General features: G+C 38.0%; 1 protein-coding gene and 1 long non-coding RNA gene across 2 annotated transcripts in view; one reads left to right on the forward strand and one right to left on the reverse strand.

The window, feature by feature from the left end:
* Window positions 1-1470: 1470 nt before the first annotated feature.
* LOC116716565 (sodium/calcium exchanger 2-like) overlaps window positions 1471-27302 on the forward strand; it is a 34994-nt gene continuing 9162 nt past the window's right edge. The window contains exons 1-9 of the mRNA XM_032557401.1: window positions 1471-1523; window positions 16373-16824; window positions 18930-19067; window positions 19139-19366; window positions 19886-20251; window positions 21057-21182; window positions 21277-21472; window positions 22342-22472; window positions 25109-25482. Of these exons, the coding sequence (XP_032413292.1) occupies window positions 16456-16824; window positions 18930-19067; window positions 19139-19366; window positions 19886-20251; window positions 21057-21182; window positions 21277-21472; window positions 22342-22472; window positions 25109-25482 (1928 nt within the window). The 5' untranslated portion in view covers window positions 1471-1523; window positions 16373-16455. The remainder of the gene's footprint in view (window positions 1524-16372; window positions 16825-18929; window positions 19068-19138; window positions 19367-19885; window positions 20252-21056; window positions 21183-21276; window positions 21473-22341; window positions 22473-25108; window positions 25483-27302) is intronic.
* Window positions 6343-27122, reverse strand: LOC116716567 (uncharacterized). Its single transcript, XR_004338542.1, has 3 exons — window positions 26785-27122; window positions 18876-18877; window positions 6343-6353 (listed from the first exon to the last, which is right to left on the reverse strand). It is a non-coding gene; the product is annotated as an uncharacterized LOC116716567 (long non-coding RNA).

A 27302-nucleotide genomic window follows, 5' to 3' on the forward strand; every position in this document is an offset into this window, starting at 1 on the left:
TTTCCACTTACAGATATGAAAACAGGACATTTAGAGTAGAAAATATCATCAGACCAATAAAAAAAGATTTTAACACAGAAATGTGGGTTTGATAAAAAAAAATTAATACCTGCTTAAATGTAATTTTCAAAAGATACTTTAATCTAACAACCATTTAATATGAGAATGATGAAAAAAAATTCTCTATTTAAAAGAAAATGTCGGTGCACAGACATGATAAACGGGCAGAATTATGTATTTTCCAGGAACATTGTGCCATTTTATAGCATAATCAAGTAATTATGTCACTTTCAGTTGTTATAAAACTGAACATGACTTAAAAAAAACTTGATTTTGTAAATTAGCGCTTTGAAATTGGGCCTCTGTCTCTTTAAGAAGTTCCTGCAGCTCTCTATGCATGATGTTGTTTAGAGAGTAAGATTATAACATGATATAAAGCTAGAAAAGTGGATTCTTTTACTTACAACAAGCTCCGATTTCTTTCTGAAAAGTTACTTGTAAGCTAGTTTTGTCTTATATATAGTACAAATACATACATATAACATAAACTACATTTATTGTTCACCGGTGTCGTCTTTCACTGATATTTAAATTAATTTCTGAAACACTGAAGTGTGACAAACGTTTAAAAAGAAGAAGTCAACAGACATTAATGCAGGAGTTCATTATTTAAACATTTGAATCTGCTGCTCTGGATTTTTGCCTGCTGGGAACAAAAAAAATCATCTGAAACTGTTTGGGGAGGAAACGTCCTCCGCTGTCAGACCTTCAGCAGGTAATTTCAGGTTTCAAATGCCGTTGAATCAGCCTGAGTGCAGCGAATCCCGCTCCTCTGCGAACCATCTGTTATCGTTAGAGTCTCTGCTGGAAAACACACACACACACTCACACACACACACATGTGTTTGCACAGCTATCTTTGCAGGGACTTTCCATTGACTTCCATTCATTTCTACAGCCTAAACCTAGCCTAACTATGTTTCAGCAGTAACTGTTGCTGAAACATATATTCTCCCTTGCAACCATTTTGAAAAAGTCCACCAGAAAAGGGAAACACAAGATCAAGAAAATAAATATAATTTCTGTGGTTCTAAAAATGTAGGCTATGATTTAACACCAAATACATTTGTGTAATTGTCAATTTTAGTGCGAAAATGTATTTTCTGTGACAACCATGGCGGCCATTTGGACAGAAATAAGAAATAATCAGTAAACATGATTTTTATTTGTCGAAATGTGTTTGATTGGACACCAACAGCATTCGTCAGGCAATTATTGGCAAATTTAGTAAAAAATAAATAAATTTCCGACCATCTCGAAAAATGGCCGCCATCTTGGATTTATCAGTGGATTTTCCCCCCTAAAAAGCAAACCTCTGGTAACATCATGTGAAAAATATTCAGCTATCTGCTGGACTATGCTGCAAACAACATGAAAAGTAAATGTTTTCCACTGGTTTGTGTTTCTGCAGCCTGTCGATGTGGAGCAGCTCCAGAGTTAGAGACGCAGCCCAGAGACCCGTGGTGAGTCCTTCGCTTTCGATGCAGCGGCGCCGAGGCGTTGGTGCTGATGAAGCTGATTCAGTCTCACCCTGTCACCGACTCACTGAGATCTGAGAGGCAGCAGCTTGACATGAACTCAGAATGACACAAAAAACAATAAAACAGAGGGGTAACACTTTATTTCACAAGCGCCAAAAAATTAAACTAAAATCAAACAAGGAAAGTCGCCTAATTTTATTGTTTTAGTAGGAAATGGATGTTATTCTCAGTAGAGTCAAACATAAAAAGTATATTTGGATGTTAGGAGGTATTTCTACTCTTATTTAAGTAAAATTTCTGGATTTTCTACCCACTGAATGAAAAACAAACGTTTTAATCAGAAATTCACCAGACAGACTCACACCTGCAGTTTCTGTTAAAGTTTTATAATCTTTTAATGAAAGAAACTGATTTATAAAAAAAATTATTTTGGCTGATTTTATTAGTTTTTGCTACTTATATGAATTATTGTCATTATTGTCATTAAAATACCAAAATTTCCACTTAACTTTATATTTTGGTCCATCTGATTATGTAACTTATAAATATTAAATGATTGATAATTTGATTATTTAGTACTTTTTACCAAATCCTTTTTTACTCTTACTTGAGTAATTTCTTATTATTTTTAGAAGTAGTGCTAATCTTACTTGAGTACAGTTTTTGGTACTCTGCCCACCTGTATCATCTAAATATTGTTTTTTATGTTGACTGCAGTCATTTTTTAAAACAGAACAGTTCATTAAATGTTGCTGTGAACACTACAGTGTTTTATTTACTCAGTGTTGTAAAGGAACTTGAAGAAAAGCCAAAAAAAACAAAGTGTTTTGCAGAAAGCTGAGGTTTTCCATAATAGACCTGTGTGAAGGTGTGAAAGTCAATTAATTTGCCTTTCAGGCTGCAAAACAAACAGTGTGTTGACAGAATTCATTTAGAGGCAGAAATTCACCCCGTGAACCAATCAATATTTAGATGGCTTGTGTTTCTCTGCTTTGTAAACAGAGACACAGGTGAAAGGGAGAGAGCGTCTGCGGCTGTGCAGATGAAACCGCCTTGGTCATGTTTCCTGATACCAAGGACTTCGTTCAGCTTCGGCTGACCGAGCAGCCAGTCAGATCACTTTTAGAAAACTCTCAGGGAGTTTTTTTTTTATTTTCTCGGTCTTTCTGTGTGAATACATTTTAACAAAAATAAGAAACTGTAAAAACTTTTGCTGTTTGTTTTTTTTTTTTTTGGTAAACTGCAATTTCTGATGAGGAATAAATCAGGGCACCCTGAACACTGCAGCTGCATCGCTTCAGATCCATGTTGTTAATCTGCATTTTAAAGGTTTTCTCTGCGTAAACCAGTCCAGATTGTTAAAGTCTAAGGAACAGCATGGAGAGATGCAAGGATCCTGAAGAGCAGTTGCATGATTGGTCCACCAGAGGGCGCATTGTAAATACCTTACAGCCCAGTGAGTCAAATTCACAATTTTCTACTGAATTATAATCTTTGAAGTGAATTATGACAACTATTATTTATTAGGAAAATTATTACATTGTCATTTTTAAAATAATCCGGAAGTGTTCATTCAGCATGGTAGCTGGTGTGGCGTCGCTAGCGCTAGGCTAGCGAAAAAGTGTCAGATTTTAGCAGTTGTGTAAAAAAGCACAAGCCATTTCTCCCACCAGCACTTTAGTTTTGCTTGTATTTACCCAGAATGCCCCGCACTATAGTTCACTTCCTGATTTTAGAGCGTTCTGCTGTCCGCTTGGCTTTCACATATTCATTCGAACCGAACCAGAGTCGGTTCTGGCATTCACCCCTCATCCTCGGTTGGTGAGGGGTGAATGCTGAGCTAACTCTGGTCCACCAACAAACCTTGGTCTGGGTTTGGTTGAAGTGAACTCTGGTTCTGTTCAAAAGGAAGTGGACTACAACACAGGGCATTCTGGGTAAATACAACCAAAACAGACGCATTAGCCTAGCACAGACATGACTCATTGCTTTTTACCGACAAAATAGAAGTTCTACAACGACTAAAATCTGACGGCACTCCATTTGTGTTTCCAAGTGTTGAAGAAGGAAGTTGCGTGTCTTTTTCTGGAGTTTTTGTGTCGTTTTCTTCAGTGGTTCTTGGTGCAGCGCCCCCACAGGCGAGGAGGGGAACAGGTTCTTCAAAGGTTTTTGTTGGTTTGATTCAAAGTGGCTGAAAATGTAGCAAGTTTTGTTCCCCAATCAAAACTTGGGGAATTTGCAAGACTATCAGGTATGAAAACACTGTTACTGTTGCCATTTTCGCCACCTGCTGGTATAGTGTATGTATTACAGCGTTTTGAATTGAAATCCTGTTGAAAATATCAGCTTATAAAACATTCAGAGAAGTGCAACTGAAGCCTCGGTGTGAATGTGGACCGTTTGTTAAGTTTATTGTTCTCCATTCCTCCTGTTAGCCAAACAAGCATCTTTTTACCAGACCAACCCGTCCTTCCAGTCATTTTCCATCCACTGGTATGTTTTCCTTTGTGAACTGAAAGCTGGGACTCAGACAGCAGTGAGCTGATGGAGAAAGAGCTGCAGGCGACAAGCTGAACACCTGCACCTCCTCAGCAGGGTCGCACACTCGATTAGTTCAGCAGCAGAAAATCCATCAGGGAAAATGTTCTCACATTTCTCAATAACTGTAACTTAAAATCAGAAATTCATTCTGATGCAACGCTTTCAATACAACAGAGGGCAGTTCAGTGGGATGTGGTAGATTACGATGAGGCAAGAGGAGGGAAATTTTATTTTATACAATTATTTCACTTGAAGGTGTTTTATCAGTGTAATGTGGAGATTATGCTAAACAGCCAGTCAGTAGCTGGACAAGAAGCAGAAAAATCATCTTCCAGATGATAAACAAGGACAACTTTTCAATGGTTACTGCTCAAAATTAGGAACATTTTACATTTTATAACACTTACATGTAAAATATAGAGGATCCCCGGTACAAACAAGGATTTTGGATCCAGTAAAAAATGCTAATAGCTGATTATTTTAACAGTTCAAACACCAAAAATACCTTAATTTGCTCCACTACCGAGTGAGGATCTTACATCTTCAGTCTTCCTGATCTCCTCTTCGGGCTCAGCCAATCAGCAACAACAAAAACAAAATGGCGCCCACCGATTGGCTGATCTGCTGAGTCCAGCCAATAGAGTGTCAAGAAGCGCAGTAGTTAGGCATTTTAGCTTCTCATTTTCTTTCCAATATTTTAGATAAGCGCTACAAAACAGAAAAAACAAAAAGTTTTACTAAATACTTTTGTCTAGTTTCTTAGTTTACTTTAAATAAGACAAAACTAACTTACAAGTAACGTCAGCAACATACAGGAGCTTGTTTTCAGTTACTATATCGTTAATATTAATGAAAAAGTTCTAGTTCAACTGTCATTTTTATTTAGCTTATAATAAGACATGTTTTTGTAGTTATAAATGAAATAATCTGCCAGAAAACCAGTACTTTTTAAAAATCAATGTTAAGGAATTATTGACTTCAGAGCTCCTGGTTCTTGCTGAAAAGGTACTTATGAGTAAGTTTTGTTTATTTCAAGCTTACTATGATATTTTCACTTGAAACTTATAATAAAATTACATAATGAATTCTGGTCAACAGCACTGAATTTAAGGGATCTGAAGCTTTTGTTTTTATTCACCATGTTTTGTTTTGTTTTTTTGTTTTTTTCAAAGTAATAGCTAAAATATACCAGAAGAGAAGAAAAGTTATTGTTGAAATTTGTCAGACGTTTCTTCTCAGTTCATCAAATTAGTACCATAAAAAGCAACAAAATATTTTTTTAGAACTGTGTCTCATTTTAAATAAACTAAACTGCAGAAGATAGAAAACAGAACATTGAGGCAAATACACAAATGAAAAGTGGGTGTTGGGATTTAGCTAAGCTAATTGGTAAAAGCCTCTGATTGGATAATCACTGCCGTGTGTGTGTGTGATTTTGCATGTTTTCATGGCCCACATTCTCAGCTGACTTTCCGACGGTTTTAAAGATTTATTGCCCGAAAAATAACCAACCAAACTCCATTTTTAAGCAGTGGGAACGAACTGGGTTTAAACTCCAGCTGCTGCAGACTTTCTGCCCACTGAGGTTTTCCAGCTGCTTTGTTTTCAGTATTCATCTCCTGTCAGCAGAGGCGGCTCCGAAAATGTTGACGTTCCTCCTGGGAGTTTGCAGGGAAACGTTGCTTTTCCTGCTCATTTTCCAGACATTTAAACGTGTTTTAAAGCTGAGCTGTGTGTTAAGCAGGTTGTCCAAACTGTGGCCCGGGGGCCGTTTGTGGCCCTACGAATGAGTTTGTGTGTCTTCCAGCAGGGACATTTGTGTTAAATACAACAGTAAGATTTTTCAGTTTATTAGTGTTTTTTAAATTATTCTTTAATAGAAAGCCATGCCACAAACATTCAGTGACTTTTTACCAAGAAAATTCTCATTTTTGTTGCTGGAAACAGTTTAAAGACTAAAACATCAAAAAAAATAATTTTCCAAAAAAGTTAAATAACTGTAAACATTAAAACAAATGTTATACTAATGTTGATTTTATGAAGATATAGCTTATTGTTGCGCAGATAAACACTGTAAAAACACAAAATCTTACCAGGTTTTTATGGTTTCTGATGGGCGATTATCTGTTCCTGACATTTAAACATGTTTTAAAGCTAAGCTTGCTTCAAGTACGAAAAAACTAACATACAAGTAGTCAGTTTTACAAGTACATGCATTTTTTTAATGTAAAAAAAATCCCTTAATATTGATTTAAAAAAATGCTAGTTCCACTAGCAGATTATTTCACTCATAACATTATTCCCATCTTAAAAGGGGAATAATTTGCCAGTGGAACAAAATTAACTAATTATTAAACTTCTATATCTTGCTGAAAAGCTTTTTATAAGTTAATTTTATCTTATTCAAGTGAACTAAGATATTTCCTCTAGAAACTAACCAAAAATATTTGGTAATACTTTTGAATTTCTGCAGAGAAATAATTCACAATACAATTAGTTTTGGATTTTTGATTGGAGAGTTAAAGTAATTTTAACCCCAGAAACCTTTCATCTTGGGTGATTTTTGGCCTAAGGGAGAAAAGGACAAAGAGACGCAAATGAAGGAAATCTGAAGCGTCTGACCTCCATTTCTAGCAGAGCTGCTTTTATTGAAATAAAAGCGAATCGGCTGCAGCCGCGGGACTAAATCTGCCTTTACATGGAGAGTTCAACAGATGATAAACCCTCAGAGAGCAGATTTTCATTTTTATATCACCAAGCTGTAACATCAGTCATCCCAGGGCGCGTTTCCCTGTAAAGAACAGGTTTCTTCCTCCCACTCATTTTCCCTTCATGCCCTGTTTATTTAGCCTCAGCCTCCGATCCCGCTCCACTAACTCAATGAAAGCAGCCGCTCCTGGTTCACAGTGAAGCGCCGGTTTGCTGCTGAAAAGGCAGATTTTTATTACATTTTTTCATTACATCAACAGGAAAATGTAGCGCTTTGTCTCTGAGATATCAGCAGCTCATTTATCCACAGAAAACCAGTGGAAATTGATTCACGGACGGCACCGTAAAGAGCCGGGCGTTTATTTCCTGCTTTATGAATTTAATAAATCAGGCTGACAGACAGTCGGGACCAGAAGAGCCGCGACCGGAGGCAGAAATCACTTCACAGGGTTGCAGATATCATCTGGTACCGCATTTTACCAGAACCGGCTGGAAAACAGAAAAACAGGAGAAAACTTATTAGAAAATTTGAGATTAAAATCAGATTTTTTCTAGGAAAAACTCAGAAATTTATGAGTATTGAAAGTAAAAAAAATTGCTAGATAAAACTCAGAAATTTTAAGATCAGCATCACAAATTTTCTGGAAAGAAACTGGAAACTTCTGAGCTTGAAAAATTGAAAACTTGCTGGGAGAAACTAAGAAATGTTGAGATAAATCTCAGACATTTCTGAGCTTTAGAAGTCAAAGGCTTGCTAGAAAAAGTCCAGAAATTTTGAGATTGATTCTGAAATTTTCTAGAAAAAACTGGAACTTAAAATTATTGATATTTTAGAAAAAAAATCCAGAAATCCAGAAATTTTGAAATTAATTCTGAAATTTTCAAGAAAAATGTTTGGAAATTTCTGAGTTTTAAAAATCAGAAATGTGCTTAAAAAATCCAGAAATTTTGAGATTAAGCTCAGAAATTTTCTGGAAAAAAACAAGAACATTTCTGAATTTGAAACGTTAATTTGATCGAAAAGACTAGGAAATTTTAAGATTTTTTTTAAAAACTATAATTAATTGTATTTGTTGTTTCTGTTGCTTTGTTTATTTATTTTGGATATTTAAAATGTCTCCCATTTCCAGAGTTAAATGTTTGTTAGAATTTAAAGTTTTATCATCTTTAAGAATTTGTTCTTTCATTATTATGCCATTATTATCGTTGTATTACTTCAAAATGGTTTCAAAACAGCAATATCATCGTTTATCGCGATAAATTCTAGAATAATTTATCACGTTATCATGTCAGACCTACGTGTAGTCCTTCTAAAATTGGGATATTTCTCCTTAAATCCAGTGAAACCTGCAGCCGTTTACATTTGGAGATAATAAAAAATTTATGTGATCCTGAAGCTGAAGTGATTAAACTCTCCATGGAAACATGACATTTATCAGAAAACACGACAGGAGATCCTGAGGAGTTCATGAGTTTAACCTTCAGTTCACTTTAAAAGTTCAGAGCTCCACTTTTATTAAAACGTCATGAGTTTCAGTTGCTGTTGCCAGTTGCTGTTGCCTGAAACGTTTGCTGATTGCTAATTTGTCTGGTTTGTACCAGACATTAGAGCTGTACAGCGAACGCCTCTTCCCTCTCCACATGATTAATAATTAATGCAGAGAAACAGAAAGTCCCATAATAACTAATGTGGCTGCAGTGGAGGAGAAGAGAAACCGCTGGCAGGGCCGGCCCAAGACTTTTTAGGGCCTGAAGCAGATTTTAATTTGGGCCCCCCACCCCCTGATGCCAGCGTGTTTTATTACGGCTAAACTATCGATTTTAACCTTACAGGAGGAGCAAACTGAACAAAATATCTGGGTTTTGAAATGCAGATTGGTGTTTACGTGTGGAATAGAAGTCTGTCACAATCAGCAATTAATCACATGAAAAATTTAAATAAGGTCAATAATTTACATTCTGATTATTGATATTTTTTTAAATAAACATTGTTGTTGATACATTTTATTTATGGTTTTGATTGTAAGTGGTTTTTATTATGTTATGTGATTATATTTATTGTTTTTGGTTGTTTTTTTATTTTGGATAGTTAAAGTATCTTCCAGTTCTGTTGTTACATGTTCTCAAAAATATTTAAGTTTATTAACTAAGTTTATTAAGAGAGCAAAATTGCATTTTTATGTCTTTAACAATATATTACTTGAAAAAAGCCTCAAAATAACAATATTATCATTTATCCCAATAATAACTGAAGCGATTTATCATCCAGTGAAATTAGTAATAAGCTTAATAGTGTTATATTATTTTAAATATTTGAAAGCAAAATCGACTGACTGATACTAAATCTACAGTAATAAAGTTAAATTTGATGATTAGAGATGCACCAATTTGAAAATCTGGGCAGATATTGATATCTGATATTGCTGCAATCAGCTGATATTTACTAATAAATATTTCATATTGCAAAAACTGTTCACTAATTATCAATATTGACTGGTATTGCATATTTAAATTGTGATGTTTTTATCCCCCACGTTTGAAGATTGAAGAAAATGTGTATTTTGCTGAAAAAGTTGTTTTTCTGTTAGTTTAGTCTTATTTCAGCTGAACTCAGATATTTGCACTGCAAAATAGACTTGGTTAGATTTAGTGTTTTTGCAGTGAGCTGAACATTTTCCTCTTCAGTTTTCAAATGTATTCAAAGGTTTAATATTGTTTAGTCTTGGCTCTGTTTGCAAATAGACCCAAATCACGGCTGTTTTTGTTCCCTGTTTGTACAAATCAAACCATTTCTCTGAGCTTTGGCTGTTTTTAGTTCAGCAGTGGGAATAAAACAAGCAGAGACACTTTAAAACTCTGTTTCTGCTCTGTAATTTATCATTTTAAATCATTCCTGGTGACGTTTAGAGCAGGATTTAAATTTAACTGCTTCTGTTTTCTGCCCACACAGGAAGTTTGGAGCAAGCTGAATAATAATAATAATAATAATAATAATAATAATAATAATAAAACAGTTTCCACTGGGAAGCAGCAGCTTTTTATTGCGCAGCAGTTTAATCTGCTCTCTCTGTACTTTTATAAATAATTCACAGATACAGGAAGAGTTCCTCCACTTCCAGCTCCGCTTGTTTAATCCTCCTCTCTTTTACCGACTTCCTGTAATGGAGCCGGTGTTTCTGGAAGTGTTTCTGCCGACTGAATTAAATAAAGAGTTGAATATTTTTCGGTCTGAAGCTGGAAATCTGAATAAAACTGACTTCTAGTTTATATTTTGGTTTATAACCGACTCTTTGGATGCTGCGGATGAATTACTGCAGCATCACTGCTTGTGTCTGAATGCGTCTGTGTGTCTGAGTTGCTAAGCAACAAGTTGTTGTTGTTGTTGTTGTTGTTGTTGTTGCCCTGAACTTAAAAGCTTCTGGAGGCTTGGAGGAGAAGAGAAAGACACAATCAGTCGAGTCCGGGTTCCTTTTCCTAATTACACAAAGAACATAATCAGCGGCGGGATTCAAATTTTTAATCGAGTTGATTGAGGAAACTGCAATTATTAAATCAAAAATGATCACATTTTAATTGAAAACTATGGATAAATTTTCAATTCAGAAACTTTTCTGCTGCTAAACTATTTAATAAGTCGATACTTGAACTCAAAAACAGACACTTATTGTTTTTAATTTGTTATGTATGATGGCGTATGAGGGACATAGGTCAGAAAAATAGGAGGAGTAAATTTCTGCCAAGATTCTGAGAATAATCTCAGACATTTTCTAGAAAAAACAGATATTTTATGAATTTGAAAAGTCAAAACTTTGTTAGAAAAACTCTCTCAATTTTAAGATTAATGTCAGAAAATGTTAATAAAAAACCACAAGGAAGTTTCTGAGATTGAGAAGTTGGAAGTTTCTTCTGATTTTCAAAAGTCAAAGTTTTCATCTTTTTGAGTTGTACATTTTCAAAAGTAAAATTTTTTTTACATTTTTTCATAAAGATTTCTGAGATTAATCTCAAAATTTCTGAGTTTTTCTAAATTAAAAAAAAAATTTAATCTAAGATGTTCATAATCTGCGTCAGATTGGAGCAAAGTTCAGCTTCCTGTTGTTTCAGGAACTTTTCTAGAAATGTGGAATCTGATTTTCTCATCTTTGTTTAATATTTCACTGTTTTTATGATTTGAGAAATAATTTGTTTATCAAGCTGCAGCATAAAAATCTCTGATCTGTTTTTCCTCTTCAATGGAGAAACTTTTGTGTTGGCAACATTTATTGAGCAAACTTTGCAACAAAGAGGTTTGTATCCTCAATATGTTACATAATTTCTTATATACTATATTATTAAAGATATCATATTTTTAATATACTATTTTAAATCTTTTGTATATTACAAAACATTTCCCCCATTTTATAAGTGGAACTTGAGCTATCCACCCAACAAAAGCTCCTATAAATTGGTGAAAAGTCACTTATATATAATATAAAATATTATATACATTTTTGTTATGGAATAAATTTTTTTGTAAATGTTTCCTAATGTTTGGGAAGCTTTGTGTCTTCCTCTTAGATGATGTAGACAAGAGTGACAAGGAGAGACGGACCTAAAATATTCAAAACACAGAATATCTACAGATTAAATGGAAAATAAATGAAAATAATCAAATAAATCCAACTTGAGTTTCAAAATTATTTTCTCCTCCTGATTAAAATCTGTTTCTGCCTCTTCAGCTTTAATTATCTTCCTAAATAAATAAATAAACCTTTTTGGCCCTGCCTGCGCTCCATATGGGAACCTGATGAAGACGCAGGTGTGTGGGTGTGTGGGTGTGTGTGTGTGCGTGTGTGTGTGTGTGTGTGCGTGTGTGTGTGTGTGTGTGTGTGTGTGTGTGTGTGTGTTGGGCTGGTCTCCTGCTGAATCACAGATGTCTCCATTTGTAAATTCGCCAGCTCTCGGTGACATTATCCTGCAAAACGACACGAATCCACCAAGAAAAACAGAAAAGCTATCCAGGGAAAGGTCAGATTATAATCCCAACCCCACAGCTCAGATTATTCTGATCTGCAGCAGATTATTCAGATTATTCTGATCTGCTTTGTGCTGCAAAACAAAGGAAACACAACCCACCCGGGTCTGTTCATCAGGAACCGGTTCAGCTTGCCAACCTGCTGCCTCACCCTGCTGATCATTTTTAAAATAATCCCGTTTCACTGCTGCTGTTTTCCTCATAATCCCAGTCGTTTCTGCTCCTTCTCTGGACTCACTTCATGACCGTTTCCTCCCAGGAATGAGCGACATTAACATCCGCAGCTGGCAGCCCGATATTCCTCAGCGATTTCTCATCAAATTCGCTTTAACTCCGTAAACGAGCCAACGCCACCGAGGCGGCCCAGATTAAATCCAAGGGCAGATTTGACTGCCCTTTATTCCCAATTATAGAAGCAACTAATGGAACCGAACCAATCAATCAATCAGTCAATCAATCAATCAATCATCGCTACCTGCAGACGGTTCACTGCTCGGTTTTCAGTTTCAACTTTTGCAGCTTTTCTCAGTCGCTTTTGTGAATTTCTCCAAACTATTTTTGTTAAATCCTTAAATCGTTTTGTTTGTGCACATCAGAAAGAGATTTCTTTTTCCTGCAAATGCAAGTTATTATTAACTCTTACGTCGTGTTGATCAAAATGTAATACATCTGTTGAAGCGTCTCAACCTCCACAACATTTAAACAAACGAGTCTTAACTTGGAAAGTGCTTGAACAAGTTGTTATAATATTTGGAAATTTCAAAAGTAAAAATGTTCAATTTTTTTCTAGAAAACAACTTGGAAATTTCGGAGCTTAAAAATGTGAAAATCTGCAACAACAAAAAAAGAAACATTTTTAGATTAATTTCTAAAATTTTCTAGAACAAAATGGGAAATTTCTGAGTTTCAAAGGCTGAAGATTTTTGACTTTTGAAATGTTGAGAAATGTTAATTGTCTTTTCTAGGAAATTTGAGATTAATCTTAAAATGAATGAGTTTTTTGGCAGTGGGAAAACCACACTGAGGCAGTCGGACATCAGGAGTGAGGGACGGTTTGTTTTCAAAAGTTGTTTTTGCCAATAAATTTACGCCAAAAAAAACAAAGAAATTCCCTCAGATCAGATCGTCATAGAAAACAAATCTGAAATTTTCTCGTGCGAGTTTAAAAAAACGTTGAGTTGGGGGCGTGGCCAGCAGCAGCTTATTGGGATTTAAAGTGACAGAGACCCTAAAACGGATCGGAATGGGCAGAACTGGTCAGACTGAAATCTGATTCTGTGCAGAAAATGTTTTGTTTAGACCACAGACGTTCCAGGAAGCATAAATAAATCCGAGATAAGACAAAATGACTGTTGTTGTGTGAACTGAAGCTGTTTGTTTCTCTATGTTTCAGTCTGTGGACGTGATGGGATAAAGGCGGTTTGTAAATCTCAGAACATTTTGTTTTAGCGTCATCAGGTGATCTGCCTGAGGCTGAAGGCGGCCGCCTCTCAGCGAAATCTGTCAGTGTCAAAGTTCATCGACCCAAACCTCGTAAACAAAACTGATGCGTCATTATTTATTAAACTAAAGCAAATTCAAACTCAGGCTTCCTGCGTGTGGAAGTGTTTATCCCTCACTGATTTATTCTTTGTCACAATTTAAAGCTTCATCTAACAAACAGATGAAAAGAACTCGCTGTAATTACGACCCGTGTGACGACATGAAGTAGGCCGAAAACACTCAGCTAGCAGCAGGAAGGATTCATCCCACAGCACTGAGGGCCTCTAAGGTCAGAGGTCAGGAGCTCAGTGTAGGACAACATCCTCTGGACTGACAAGACATTTTCATGAAAGCATCAACAGAAATAAAAACATATATATTTTTTTTAATATGGAAAAAAAATGTATTAGTTAAATAATCTGCAAATGGAACTAGTAGTTATTTTAAACTCAATATTAAAGAATTATTTACCTAAAACAAGCTTCTATTTCCTGCTGAAAAGTTAGTTTTCTCTTATATAGTGTAATAAAATGTTTACATTTAAACTAAACCAAGAATACTTGGGCTTCACTGCAAAAACACAAAATCTTTTTTTAATCTAGTTTCCATATAAATAACTTAACAAGCTCCGTTTTTGCTGAAAAGTCACTTTTATGTTTGTTTTATTTAAGGTGTAAGAAGATATTTATGTACCAGAAACTAAATTAAATATTATTGGTTAGATTTTGTGTTTTTGCAGTGTAACCTGGTGACTGTTGGGCGCAAATGCAGCAACTAAAATAAATGGGAGTCGATACGAAGTCATCAGTTTGTGTAGAAGTAGTGTGTGTGTGTGTGTGTGTGTGTGTGTGTGCGTGGGTGTGTGTGGGTGTGTGGGTGTGTGTGTGTGTGTGTGGCCTGCCCTTACTGATGGACGACCGTTTTCTCTGATCGATCGTCCCACGGGAACCCGACCCCCGCCTGATCTCCCCCTTTCCCCGTCACCATGACAACGGACCGCCCTCTGATTGACGACGCCGAGCAGAGCCTCCTCTGGGCATCTGGCCCCTCCCCCTTCCTCTTATTTATCCCTCCTCTTCCTCCTCCACCTCCTCTATTTTTTCACTCTTCCTCTTCAGCAGCGTTTCTGTTTTGTTTCTAAGTTTTACTGCAGCTGCTCTGTCACTTCTTCCACTGGACCATTTAATGTTTAACGTTGCTGTCTGTCTCAGACATCAGTACTGAAGAGTGTTGATGCAAAACAGGAAAGAATCCTCCACATTTATTACCACCTCTTGGGTGAAAACCTGCAGAAATCCTTTATTATTGTCAGAAGTATAGTAATAATTTGTACAAAGCTGCTTCTACCAACACTTAGTGCTGAATTAAATTTAATTTCTCAGTGTTGAAGCCCATAGAGAGTAGCTGTTACAAATAAATGTGATATTGTTGATATTCTGCTAATGTTGATAAAATCACAGTTTCGCAATTGCTGTGTTTTTTAATACAGTATTGTAAAAACAATCTAAGAAGCAAAACTGTAAAAACAATTTGCAGCCATGAGGATCAATAAAATCCCTCCAGGATAATAAAAGCATAAAAGCTTCGAGGATCTTAAAGTTAAAATGGTTTCGGTCCCTTGAGTGTTTAGTAGAACTGGGAGGAAGCCAGCTGCTTGGGAGAAGATGAACACATGAATTGTAGCAGGATGAATCAAAACAGCACTTAGCTCAAAACAACCAGGAACAACCGGAGAGATCCACGGACATCTTGAATCCTCCTTATCCGGGTTTTCTCATCATCATCATCAGCAGCAGCAGCAGCAGCACGGTGTGAGTCCAACCGTAAATATGGCTGCAGAAACGCTGCGATCAGCTGCATTTCGCTCCGAGACGCAGCCTAAAAATGGAGTCAAACAGCTTTGATGTCGCCTCTGTTTTATATTTGCTTCTTTTTCTGGATCCACTCGTCTTTGTGGTTTTGCACTGACTTATAAAGAACAAAACAAAAGGACACAAAAGGGATTTATGTCTTATATATGGCATTGCAAGAACACGGAATATTGTCAAGTATTCTAGTCTAAGTTCTGGTGAAAATGTCTTATTACATTTGAATTAAGACAAAACTAATTTACAAGTAAGTTTTCAGCAAGATATAGTGGCTTGTTTTAAGTCAATATTAAGGAATTTAATATTTAAATTATTTTACTTATAACAAAACAGTAATATTTTCCCAATTCATAAGTGAAACTTGACAGATAATTAGTAAGATTTTGTGTTTTGTGGTATTTTTATGATGTCGTTTTATTTCCATTGTAGAGCCTAATACCACATCGCATCAGAAAGAGCAAATTTACACCAAAAACCAGAAATTCTCTAGAAATAACAAAGAAATTCCTGAGTTTAAAAAGCTAGAAAATGAGCTAGAAAAATCTGAAATTTCTATCTTAATCTAGGACATTTTCTAGAAAAGAAAAAAAAGAAATTGAAATTCTGAAATGTCAAAATATTGCTGAAAATATACAAAATGTTCAGATTTATGCTGATTTTTTTTTTTGAAAAATCTTGGAAATTTCTTGGTTTGAAAAACTTGCTTAAAAAACTGAAATCTTTTGATTGATCTCATAAACTTTCTTGGAAAAAAAATCCACTTCCGATTTTGAAAAATAAAAACAATTGCCAGAAAATACCAGAAATCTTGATCTTACTCTCAGAAATCTTCTAGAAAAACAAGAAAAATATTAGAATTTTAAATTTCAAAATGTTGCTAGAAAAAATTCTGAAATGTTCAGATTAATTTCAGAAACTGTTTAGAGAAATCTTGGATTTTTTATTTTAGTCTAAAAGTCACAAATTTGCTTGAAAAAAATCTGAAATGTTGAGTTTAATCTCAGAATTTTTCTAGAATAAAGAAAAAAACTCAAAAAGTGAAAAGATTACAACTTTTCAAACTCTGAATTTTCTCATTTTATGAGTTAGAAAAGTGAATTTCCGTGATTTCTCTACAAAATCAGTGTCTGTTTTTTTTCACATCTCATTTTGTATTTTCCATCTCAGTGAATCTTGACCTACATTTGTGTCTGAAATCTTTTCTTGTGTTTTTGCAGGTGAGCTCGTTGCGCCGCTCTTAGTTCCCATCATCCTCTTCCTCCTCCTCTTCCTCTCGCGGCTCGTGGGAACCGGCTCCGCCATGTTTCCTTCCTCCTTCCTCCTCCTCTTCCTCGCTGTCCTGCTTCCTGCCTGCCAGCCGGAGTCGCAGCGCGTCGACCCGAGCGTCGAGCCGGACCCGCGGACGGCGCTGCCCTCGTCGGCCGCCGCCTCGCTGGCGCCGTCGCTGCCATACGGGAACAGCTCCGCCTCTGGCGGTCCGGATAAGTGCAACAAGCAGACGGTTTGCAACGAGGGCATCCTGCTGCCGGTGTGGAAGCCCCAGCAGCCGGGCCGCGGGTACCAGGTGGCCCGCGCCGTCGTCTACTTCGTCTCCCTGATGTACATGTTCCTGGGAGTGTCCATCATCGCAGACCGCTTCATGGCGTCCATCGAGGTCATCACCTCTCAGGTGAGCAGAACCGGGAGGGAAACAGAACCAGGAGCTTTAAACCAGCTCGAATTGTTCAAATTTAACTTCCTGCAGAAAGTTTTGTTCTGAATCTAATCTTTATCGACAGCTTTTCAGGCTGCTGAAGGTTTTTATGTCGATTTCTGATGAGCTTTAAGTCATTTCACTTCAGAAATCGAAGGAGACTTAGACAGCGTTCTCACAGATTCCTTCACATCTGTTTGTGCCCCATGTGACCCAAACCCAATTTTTCGTCCTTATGTGACCCAAATCTGACTTCTTTTTTTTTTTTGCCCCATGTGACCCAATGTTTTTGGCCAGTGTAGATATAAAAAAGCTCAGAAAACCTTAGATCCATTTTAGACAGTCTAGAAAACACAAGACAATTTCTGAGTTTTAAAAATCGAAAATTTGCTAGAAAAACCCCTCAAAACTCAGAAATTTCTAGAAAACAACTTGGAAATTTCTGAGCTTCAAAAGGAAAGTAAAAAAGAAAATCCACCATATAGTTGGAAATAATTTGTTGGAAATAATGTTTGTAAAGTGCATCCCCTATATACAAAAGTTTGGGATAGATTTCCAAATAGACCTGAAATTAATTTAAAATCCTTGAGGCAGTCATCCTGCTAGTCCTGATACGGAAAATAAAACCTGAAATTTAAATGTTATTGATGTGATTAACATGTTAGCGCACAGGTGTCAAACTCCAGTCCTCAAGGGCCGCTGTCCTGCAGGTTTTAGATGTGCCACAGGTACAAAACACTGGAATGAAATGGTTTAATCACCTCCTCCTGGTGTAGATCAGTTCTCCAGAGTCTTGCTAATGACCTCATTATTGTATTCAGGTGGAGCAGCAGAGGCACAACTAAACGTTGCATTACAGCGGCCCTTGAGAACTGGAGTTTGATGCCCCTGTTTTACAGTAAAACCACATTTGATGCTTCTTTTCTGCATTGTTGTGCTTTTAACGTTCAGTTTGAGGCCAGGCCTGCTGGACTTTGTGGATCTGTTGCAGCGTCTCGCCCAGTTCAGCTCGTCTGAGCCCGGTAGATACGGTGGAACAAACTGAAGTCGGATTGGCCGTTATGGAAATGTTGTGAGATAAGTTGGAGGCGGAGAGGAAGAGACGATAGCAGAACGGGCGTCTGAATGAGGACGGCTGATAGGCCATCAGGCTCTGGGTCAGAGCAAATTAAAGTCCAGTCACATTTCCGACCGTCTCAGAGGAATCGGCTCGCCTCTTTGGGCACAAATCTTTCAGTTCATGTGTTGTTTTTTTCAACCTACGCGCTTTTCCTGAAGGCATCACAGGGATTCATGAAGGTCATTAGATGCCAATGATGATAAATAAACCAGAAACCAAGGAATTCAAATTATTTATTAGACAGCAGGAGTCATTTTACAGACTTTTGTGAGATAAGTTCTAGTAAACGTTTATAATTTCTGACTTTTATTAATGTGATTGTAGATGATGATAATTAATTAACACCGATTGACTTTTCTGCTGGAAGTTTTTCAGCCAGGGAGAAAATATTGAATCTTATCCCTTATTTCCTGTTTTGTGATGTTTATGTTGTAGTAGTTTGTGTGAAAGGGTTGGTTAGTTGTAGTTTGTAAAGACAGAAAGTCAAAAATTTACAGCAATAATTTTTAGCTTATTACAAGAGAAAAGAAAATCAGTAGTCATTTTCAGTCTTATTTTCAACGTGTTATTAATTTCTAAATGCCACTAATTAGCAATAATAATTAACAAACTAATTAGCGAGCTAAATGTGTAGCTCTGAGCAAAAATATTTAGCTAGCAAGACAAATATTTAGTTCTAGCTAAGTACTAGATTGAGGTTCATCAATACCCAGATCTTATTTTGATAGTCCACTTGTTTTTCATTCAGTGGGTAGAAAATCCAGAACTTTTACTCAAGTAAGAGTGGAAATACTTCATAATAAAAGTACTCAAGTAAAAGTACCGTAGTAAAAATATTCCTAAAAGTATTTTTTTTTTTCAAAAACGTTAGTCACGTAAATGTATCTGAGTAAATGTAACCAGTTACAGCTCTGCCCCGCTCCTCAGGTGTGTTCAGGTGTCCAGTGTGTGTGTTTTGCAGGAGAAGGAGGTGACCATCACCATGCCCAACGGGGAAACGTCCGTGGCGACGGTTCGCATCTGGAACGAAACCGTCTCCAACCTGACGCTCATGGCTCTGGGCTCCAGCGCTCCGGAGATCCTGCTGTCGGTGATCGAGGTAAACGCCGTTACGCCTCGGCGTCGCGTCCTCGTTCCGGCTCAGCTCTCAGAGCCTCCGCTCCTCTGCAGGTGTGCGGTCACAACTTCGAGGCCGGCCAGCTGGGACCGGGGACCATCGTCGGCAGCGCCGCCTTCAACATGTTCGTGATCATCGGGATCTGCGTGTGGGTCATCCCCAACGGCCAGTCACGCAAAATCAAACACCTCAGGGTGTTCTTCATCACCGCCTTCTGGAGCATCTTCGCCTACATCTGGCTCTACCTCATCCTGGCTGTCATGTCGCCAAGCGTCGTGGAGGTGAGGCCGCCTGCTTGGGGAACCAAGCAATGAAGCTAATCTCACTATCAGCAGGATTAGCCTCAGCCCCCCAAAACTAGTAAAATCCACTTACATCAAGACATGTTTCCCATATTATTGCAAACCTCTGGTCAGTATTTAATGCAGATCACACAATCTTAAAAAGGCAGTGTCATGTAAAATCCACTTTTTTATCTTTCCATCATGTTATAATGTTATTTCCTCATCAAAAACAAACCTGGAGCGTTGCTTTGAATCTCTCGTGCATGTTTGATTAATCCTTTAATCTCCATGTCAACCGATCAGATGTACAAGTGTTTAAGTTTAGTAAAAGTCTTTAGGTTTTGTTCTGTACCAAAGCTCTGTGAAATAGAACCCGTCTCCTTCCATACTGCTGGATATTCCCAGCCTATTAATCCTTTCTGGCTCTCCCACCGGCTCCTCCGTGACCCTGCAGGGGTCACCAGGTCAACGGGTTCCTGGATGTTTGTCCCTAAATCTCTGGCCGTTGTGTTTCAGGTCTGGGAAGCTCTGGTGACGCTGCTCTTCTTCCCCGTCTGTGTCCTCCTGGCTTGGATCGCCGATCGCCGTCTGCTCTTCTACAAATACATGGGCAAGCGTTACCGTGCCGACAAGCGCCACGGCATCGTCGTGGAAACCGAGGGGGACCTGACCCCCACCAAAGGCGGCATGGAGATGATCACTGACGGCAAGCTGCCGCAGGGAAGCGCCGTGGTTCCTGCTGAGAACGGCGGGGACGGAGCGGCGGGCGCCACGGCGAACAACATCGGCGCCGCGGCAGTCGCCAGGGGCAACCTGCCCAACTCCAACAGCGCCACGGTGAACGTGGAGAGCGGCAGGGAGCTGGACGAGAGCCGCAAGGAGGTGAGACACAGAAAAACGAGTGAAACTGAGGAGAAGGAGGGAAGTTGTAATCACACGGTTCATTCAGTCCGTTTTAGTCCAACTCAAGACAACTCCGCTCTGCCTTCAAACCTCGGGCCGGGTTCGGTTAAATTGTACTCTGGTGCGGTTTTAAATCCATATGTGAACACCAAGTGGATCGGAGGCCGCTCCAAAAGCAGGAAGTGGATTACAGAACAGGGCATTCTGCACCAAGAACCACTGAAGGAAGCGACACAGAAACCACTGAAGGCACTGAGCGACACAGAAACCACTGAAGACACTGAGCGACACAGAAACCACTGAAGACACTGAGCGACACAGAAACCACTGAAGACACTGAGCGACACTTCCTTCTTCACTAAATGGAAACAGAAATGGAGGCATCAGCATTTAGCCGTTGCAGGATTTCTCATCTGTCTTTGGTAAAATCCTCTGAGCCATTTTTCCTGCTAGCCCTAGGCTAAGATGTTTGTTTTGGTTGCATTTACCCAGAATGCCCTGCGCTGTAGAACACTTCGTGCTTTTGGAGCGGTCTCTGGTCCGCTTGGCGTTCACATATGCATTCAAACCGAACCAGAGTTCACTTCAACCGAACCGAGACCAGAGTTAACTTAGCATTCACACCTCACCAACCGAACCGGACTTTCTAAACAAACGGACTGGAGTTGGATTAAACCGGATTGAACTGGGCTGGAGTGAACGAGCCCTGAAAGTGCTCCAGAGGAACCGAGCGTACCAAGAAGTGACAGGAACCAGAAACCTGAACCCGGCTCGTCTTCGGCAGGTGATTCGCATCCTGAAGGAGCTGAAGCAGAAATATCCCGACAAAGAGCTGGACCAGCTGGTGGAGCTGGCCAATTACTACGCGCTGCTGCACCAGCAGAAGAGCCGCGCCTTCTACCGCATACAGGTAAGCTCCGCCCACCTGCCTCACCGCAAACCGCACCTTGTACCGCAAAGTCCCGCCCTTAAACGCCGGGTTTGCTTCGCCTCATCGCCGTCAGGCGACCCGGATGATGATCGGAGCCGGAAACGTCCTGAAGAGGCACGCCGCCGACAACGCGCGGCGCGTGGTGGTGGCCGACGAAGAGGAGGCTGAGGAAGACGACCTGGCCGTCTGCAGCCACATCTCCTTCGAGACGTCCCACAGTCAGTGCATGGAGAACTGCGGCGTTCTCACGCTGGCCGTGGTCTGCCAAGGTAGGAACGGCACCGGAAAGATAAACCTTCACTTCCCCAACAGTTCAGGATTAATTATGACACATTATGACAGGTAAGATAATTATACTTTCTCTTTTTACAAGAGTAGAATAAAATATCCCTCATTATTCCCTCAGGTGGAAAATTGACATTTCAGTCCAGCCCATACAAAATAAAAATAAAAAGACAAACAACATGAGACGTGTGTAGACGATGCCTGAGGTCAGCCATCTTGGGAGGCGATGGCCTTTCAGTGGATGGGAAAAATAATAACAACATGAGGAATAAAGTCATGATGATATGAGAATAAAGATAAAATATTACCAGAGGAGAGTCAGACATTTAGGAGAAACAGCCGTTTGGTCAAAAGTTTGAAAGTTCGGCCACTGATGTGTTAAAAGATATTTCATCATTTGTGAATTTTAATTTTACAAGATTCTCAATATTCCTTATTTTAAATTTTAATAATTTTTTGCATAGGTGGTCTCTTAAAATTATAACTTCATTCTTGTAATATTCTGACTTTATTCTGGTCATGTTGTGACTTTATTCTCATAATGTTATAACTTTATTCTCATATTACTATTATGACTTTATTTTGTTATATTTGAATTTTATGATCGTACATTTTATTTATTGTCATGTTGCGAGTTTATTTTGGTGATATCAGTTTTATTCTCATAAATAAGAGTAAAAAATCTTTTAGTCTGGCCCTAAACTCTGTCGTTCTCATGTCTGCTCAGTTTGATGATTTAATAAAATATGACTTTATATGCAGAACCTTAAGGTTTCTTTATTTTGCACTATTCCTTCATATTTAAAGGATATTTAAATATTTAAATGACTGTCATCGTGTTTTTGGTCTGCAGGCGGTTTGGAGGAGAACACTTTCTATGTGGATTACAGAACCGAAGACGGTTCAGCCAACGCCGGGTCCGACTACGACTACAGCGAGGGAACGCTGGTGTTCAAACCCGGAGACACTCGGAAAGAGATCAAGGCGAGTCGCAGCGCGAATAAAACCATAAAAAGATTCTACGGTGGTGTGGCAGGCCCGTCTTACATAGAGGAAAAATAAGAGTACATTTCTGCCAAAATACTCAGAAATTTGGAGATTAATTTCAGACATTTTCTATAAAAAACAAGGAAAATTGATTCTGTTATAAAATAATTATCCCACAAATTGTCTGGAAAAGACAAGGAAATTTTTGAGTTTCAAAAGTTTATCATTTTCCAATTTTGAAACTCAGAAAATGTCTAAGTTATTTTCTAGAAAAATACTGATAAATTTATTTATTTTTTTCAATTTCAAACTTAGAAATTTCCAGGTTCTTTTCTGGAAGTTTTCTAAAATTAATCTCACAATTTGAGTTTTTCTTGACATTTGGACTCAGAAATGTCATATTTTTTTCTAGAAAATTTCTGATACTTTTGGCAGAAATGTACTTCCCTATTTGTTTCTTATGAAACGTAATGGCCCTAACATGCGGTGGTAAGATCTGACTTATTGGCTAAAACAGAAAAAAAAACAACTGGAAGTTTAGGTTAAAAAGGCTTAAAAATGAGATCTGTTTAAGATAAAAACTGACTCTAAGAGCGGATCGATGAGTTTCTCTCCCTCGCTCTGATTTTATCTTTGAGCGTCTTTATGAGAAATTGATCATCAGAGAGAGGGATGGCTTATCTGAAACACAGAGCAATTAAAGCTCTAAAGCTTTGACCTGAACAGATTTGCCTCTTAAAAGCTTTTTTCATTCCAGTTTGGCTCCAGAGCAGCAGATATGAGCCTGAATAAATCACAAGTAGTTACATTTAATCATCATTTTCTCATCTTGAGAAATACAACGCTTTTTGTTTGCTATTTTTCTCATGCTAAAGCAATCAAAATTTACCCAGTTAAAGTTTGAAATTAATTTCATTAATTTTTTCAATACATTAATCTAAATTTAGAGCATTGAGGTGAAAGTTTGGATACTCAGAACATTCAAAAAGTTCAGAATAATTAGAAAAACTGGAAGGATTAAAACAGCAAACTAAAAGTTATTTTCTATCAAAATAAAACAAAATTAGCTCATTTATAGGGCTGAAAAGTTTAACTGGATTAATTATTATTGGAACAATAATTGATTAAGTGTTAACTGGGGTATACAGACTTAAAAACATATTCAGAGCAATAATTAAGCCAAAACTGTAAAAAATAAATACTTTTCTCTTCAGTTCAAAAGTCCAATAGATTCAAAACATGAAAACAAAGAATATCGTCTCTAATTTCAGTATGTTTTAATTAATTTTATAAACTAAAATTAGCTCCATTTAGTTACAGTTTCTCCACATTAATTACTGTTTTAATTTAATTCAATTAACAAAAAATGTTTTCTCCATTTCAGTTTTTGTTAGTTTTATTGATAATAACTTTGGCTTGCGGCTCGTTTCACTGCTGAACCTCTCAGCCACTTTTACAAATGAGATGCTGAAAGTGAAAGCTGAATTATTGCTGCAGCAGCAGGTTGCATGTGGAAAAAACTCAAACCGAGGCTCTGCGGCGGTGCAGGATGCGGCTTCACATCATGGAGGCGCACAGACAGAAGATCCTGCAGGCTGGACGCAAAATCCAAGATGATCAAAGTGAAAGGAAAGAGGGATTGATTCACGATGAGAGTCGCAGCGGGCGAGGCGAGGAGCCGCAGCAGGAGGAGAAACACAAAACCTTCACAACACACACACCAACGTCCCGGTTTTTATCCAACCTTACTTTAAAGCAAATGTTTCACAACATCATAATATTTTCAACTGTTTCAACTTCTGAGTTTTTCTAAAAGAAAATTCAGATTAACTTCAAAGTTTCTTATTTTTTCTAGCAAATTTTTAACTCAAAAATTTGCACCTTTTTTCTGAGATTGATGTCAAAATTTCAGAGTTTTTTCCGACAAATCTTTGACGATTCAATCTTATGAATTCCTTTGTTTTTCTCAAGAAAATTTCTGAGAATAATCTAAATTTTTTTGGTTCTTTTTCTAGAAAAATTTCAACATCCAAACAAAAATTTTGAGGTTTATCGCAGAATTTTTCTAAAGGGTTTAGTTTCAAAAGTCAAATATCTCTGACTTTCCACACAAAGAAATTTCCAAGTCTTCCCTAGAAAATTTCTGAGATTATGATCAAAATTTAGATTTTTGTTGGAGCAAATTTTTAACTTTTCAAACACAGAAATTTTCAGGGTTTTTCTTGAAGCTCATGGCAATTAATGTCAAAGTGTTTTAATTTTTTCTATCAATTTTTTTGATTAATCAATCTCTGAAATTCCCACATTTTTCTAGAAAATTTCTGAAATGAATGTACAAATTTTGAAGGTTTTTTTTTTAGCAAATGTTTTACTTTTCAAATTTCCAAGTTTTTTCTAGATAATTTCTGAGATTAATGTCAAAATTTCTGAAGCTTTATCTATTTAACTTGCTCCCAGAAAGTTTGTCAGCTTGTTGAGGGTTTGGTGAAAAATCCAGGTAAATTTAACCAACAAATATTTAATCTGACAACAGAATTTGAGTCAAATTTTCTTAAACCGAGTCAGAAACCTGTAGTGACACGTTGGTCCACTGGGAAATGAAAGTTTTTAATTCTGCCTCTGTGCGTCTGCAGGTTGGCATCATCGACGACGACATTTTCGAAGAAGACGAACACTTCTTCGTCCGATTGCTCAACCTGAGAGTCGGCGACGCCGAGGGGATGTTCGAAAGCGACGAGGCGGGCAGCGCGCCCAAAGCCCGGCTGGTCGAGCCCCTGGTCGCCACGGTGACCATCCTGGACGACGACCACGCCGGCATCTTCACGTTCGGCGAGCGCCTGGTGCGCGTGAGCGAGAGCGTGGGCACCATGGAGGTGACGGTGGTGCGAAACTCGGGCGCCAGAGGCACCGTGGTTCTGCCGTACCACACCGAGTCGGGCAGCGCCATGGCGGGGGAGGACTACGAGGAGGCGCGCGGGGAGCTGGAGTTCACCAACGACCAAACCACGTGAGGCACAGCAGCTGTTACCACGGAAACGCACACAGAGCTACGGAGAGGGCAACTGAACGGGAAACATTTTTTAGCAGAATTATTAGATCGAAGTCAGAATTCTGTGGAAAAAAGTCAAAATTATGAGAAAATTTCAGAATTCTGAGGAAAAAGTGCAACGTCCTTCTGCACAAATGTAGACAAAACTGAAGCAGCGTAAAATTTTAGCTTTTGCAGGATTTCTCTTTAGTCTCTTGCTAAAAACTATGAGCCATTTCTCCAGCTATAGGTAGGCTAGCTAGTTTGTTCTGGTTGTTTTTACCCAGAATGCCATGCGCTGTTGTCCACTTCCTGCTTTTGGAGCGGCCTCCAGTCCGTTTGCTGATTATATGCATTCAGACTGAACCAGAGTTCACTTCAACCAAACCCAGACCGAAGTTTGTAGGCGGACCAGAGTTTGATTAGCATTCACACCTCACCAAACAAATCGGACTTTGACTAGGCAAACGGACTGGAGTTGGATTAAAGCGACCTGAACAATTAAAATAAGAACAACAGATATTTGTCATCTACCCACTGTAAGCTTAACTTTTCTGCGTTTTTAACCCGTTCATTGTTTTAATTAATTCCTGTCTTCTTCTCTGGTTTTGAACCTCCCTGCCTTCGGTCCTGTTTCTAACCTCCGTGGCTCCTGACAGCCTCTCATCATTAATTCATCAGCGCTCACTGGAGAGAAGTTCCCCCGCTGTTAGCAGGAATGCTAACAGAGATTAGCGTGACTTTATGTAGCACTATGGCTGCAGATTGATGACGCAGCAGATCCTGCAGCATTTTACTCACCATGTAAATAAAAAACTCGGTGAATTCCTCCTGAATTAATCCAATTACATCTTGTTTTTTTGTTTGTTTTTTTAAGTGAAATCATGGCAGTGCAGTAAAATACAAATTCATTTCAAGGCTATAAATGTTCCGTGTGCATAACTCGGTGGACACGAGGAGACGTTCAGGCTTAAAAATGAAAACAAAAAAAAGTCACATTTTCGGTGGACTGGTTGAACTCTGCAGTTTGCTTTCAGAACATTAAAGTTGTATGTTTTGGGGAGAAGATCCAGAAGTTTTACTCAAGTATAAGTAAAAATACTACTAAAAGTAATTTATTTCCAAAGAGCTACTCATGTAAATATAACTAGTTCTTCTTCTTCTTCTTCTTCTTCTTCTTTTCCTTTTTTATGGCGGTTGGCAAGCAACTTTTAGATGTGCATTACCGCCATCTACTGGAATGGAGATATAACTAGTTAGTATCCAGCTCCTGTTATTAACCATAGACATAATATATGGATAGACGCCTCATGGGCCGCTCTCGCCTATTGGAGCTGACGAGATTTAGGGCGGCCATCTTGGAGCGGTATACCACTCCACTCAGCCTTATATATTTGGCAGGCACAATAAAGGATCAGCGCATTTAATAGATCATAACACGCTGAATAGTAATCACATTGTCACATAATTAAATTTTAGGCATACAGCTATTAAAATTGCATGTATAGGAACGTATAGTTTAACATATTTAAATAATTTTGGTGGAATACAATGTTTTAAAGTATGACATGTTTTGCAAGATACAACCAAAGATGCAATTTATTCACACACATTATGTATATATTTTGATAATCTCATATATACACACATACACACATGCATACTTATCTGTTGTGACAGTATTTACATATTCATTACATTTTTACACAATCTAATAGCCTTATACATACACACATATATATATATATATATACGTATATATATATATACGTATAATGCACAAATGCAGAGTAGAATTC

This window comes from Xiphophorus hellerii, unplaced genomic scaffold (genome assembly GCF_003331165.1).
Source record: "Xiphophorus hellerii strain 12219 unplaced genomic scaffold, Xiphophorus_hellerii-4.1 PGA_scaffold_71__1_contigs__length_207192, whole genome shotgun sequence".
In the NCBI taxonomy this organism is placed as follows: Eukaryota; Metazoa; Chordata; class Actinopteri; order Cyprinodontiformes; family Poeciliidae; genus Xiphophorus; species Xiphophorus hellerii.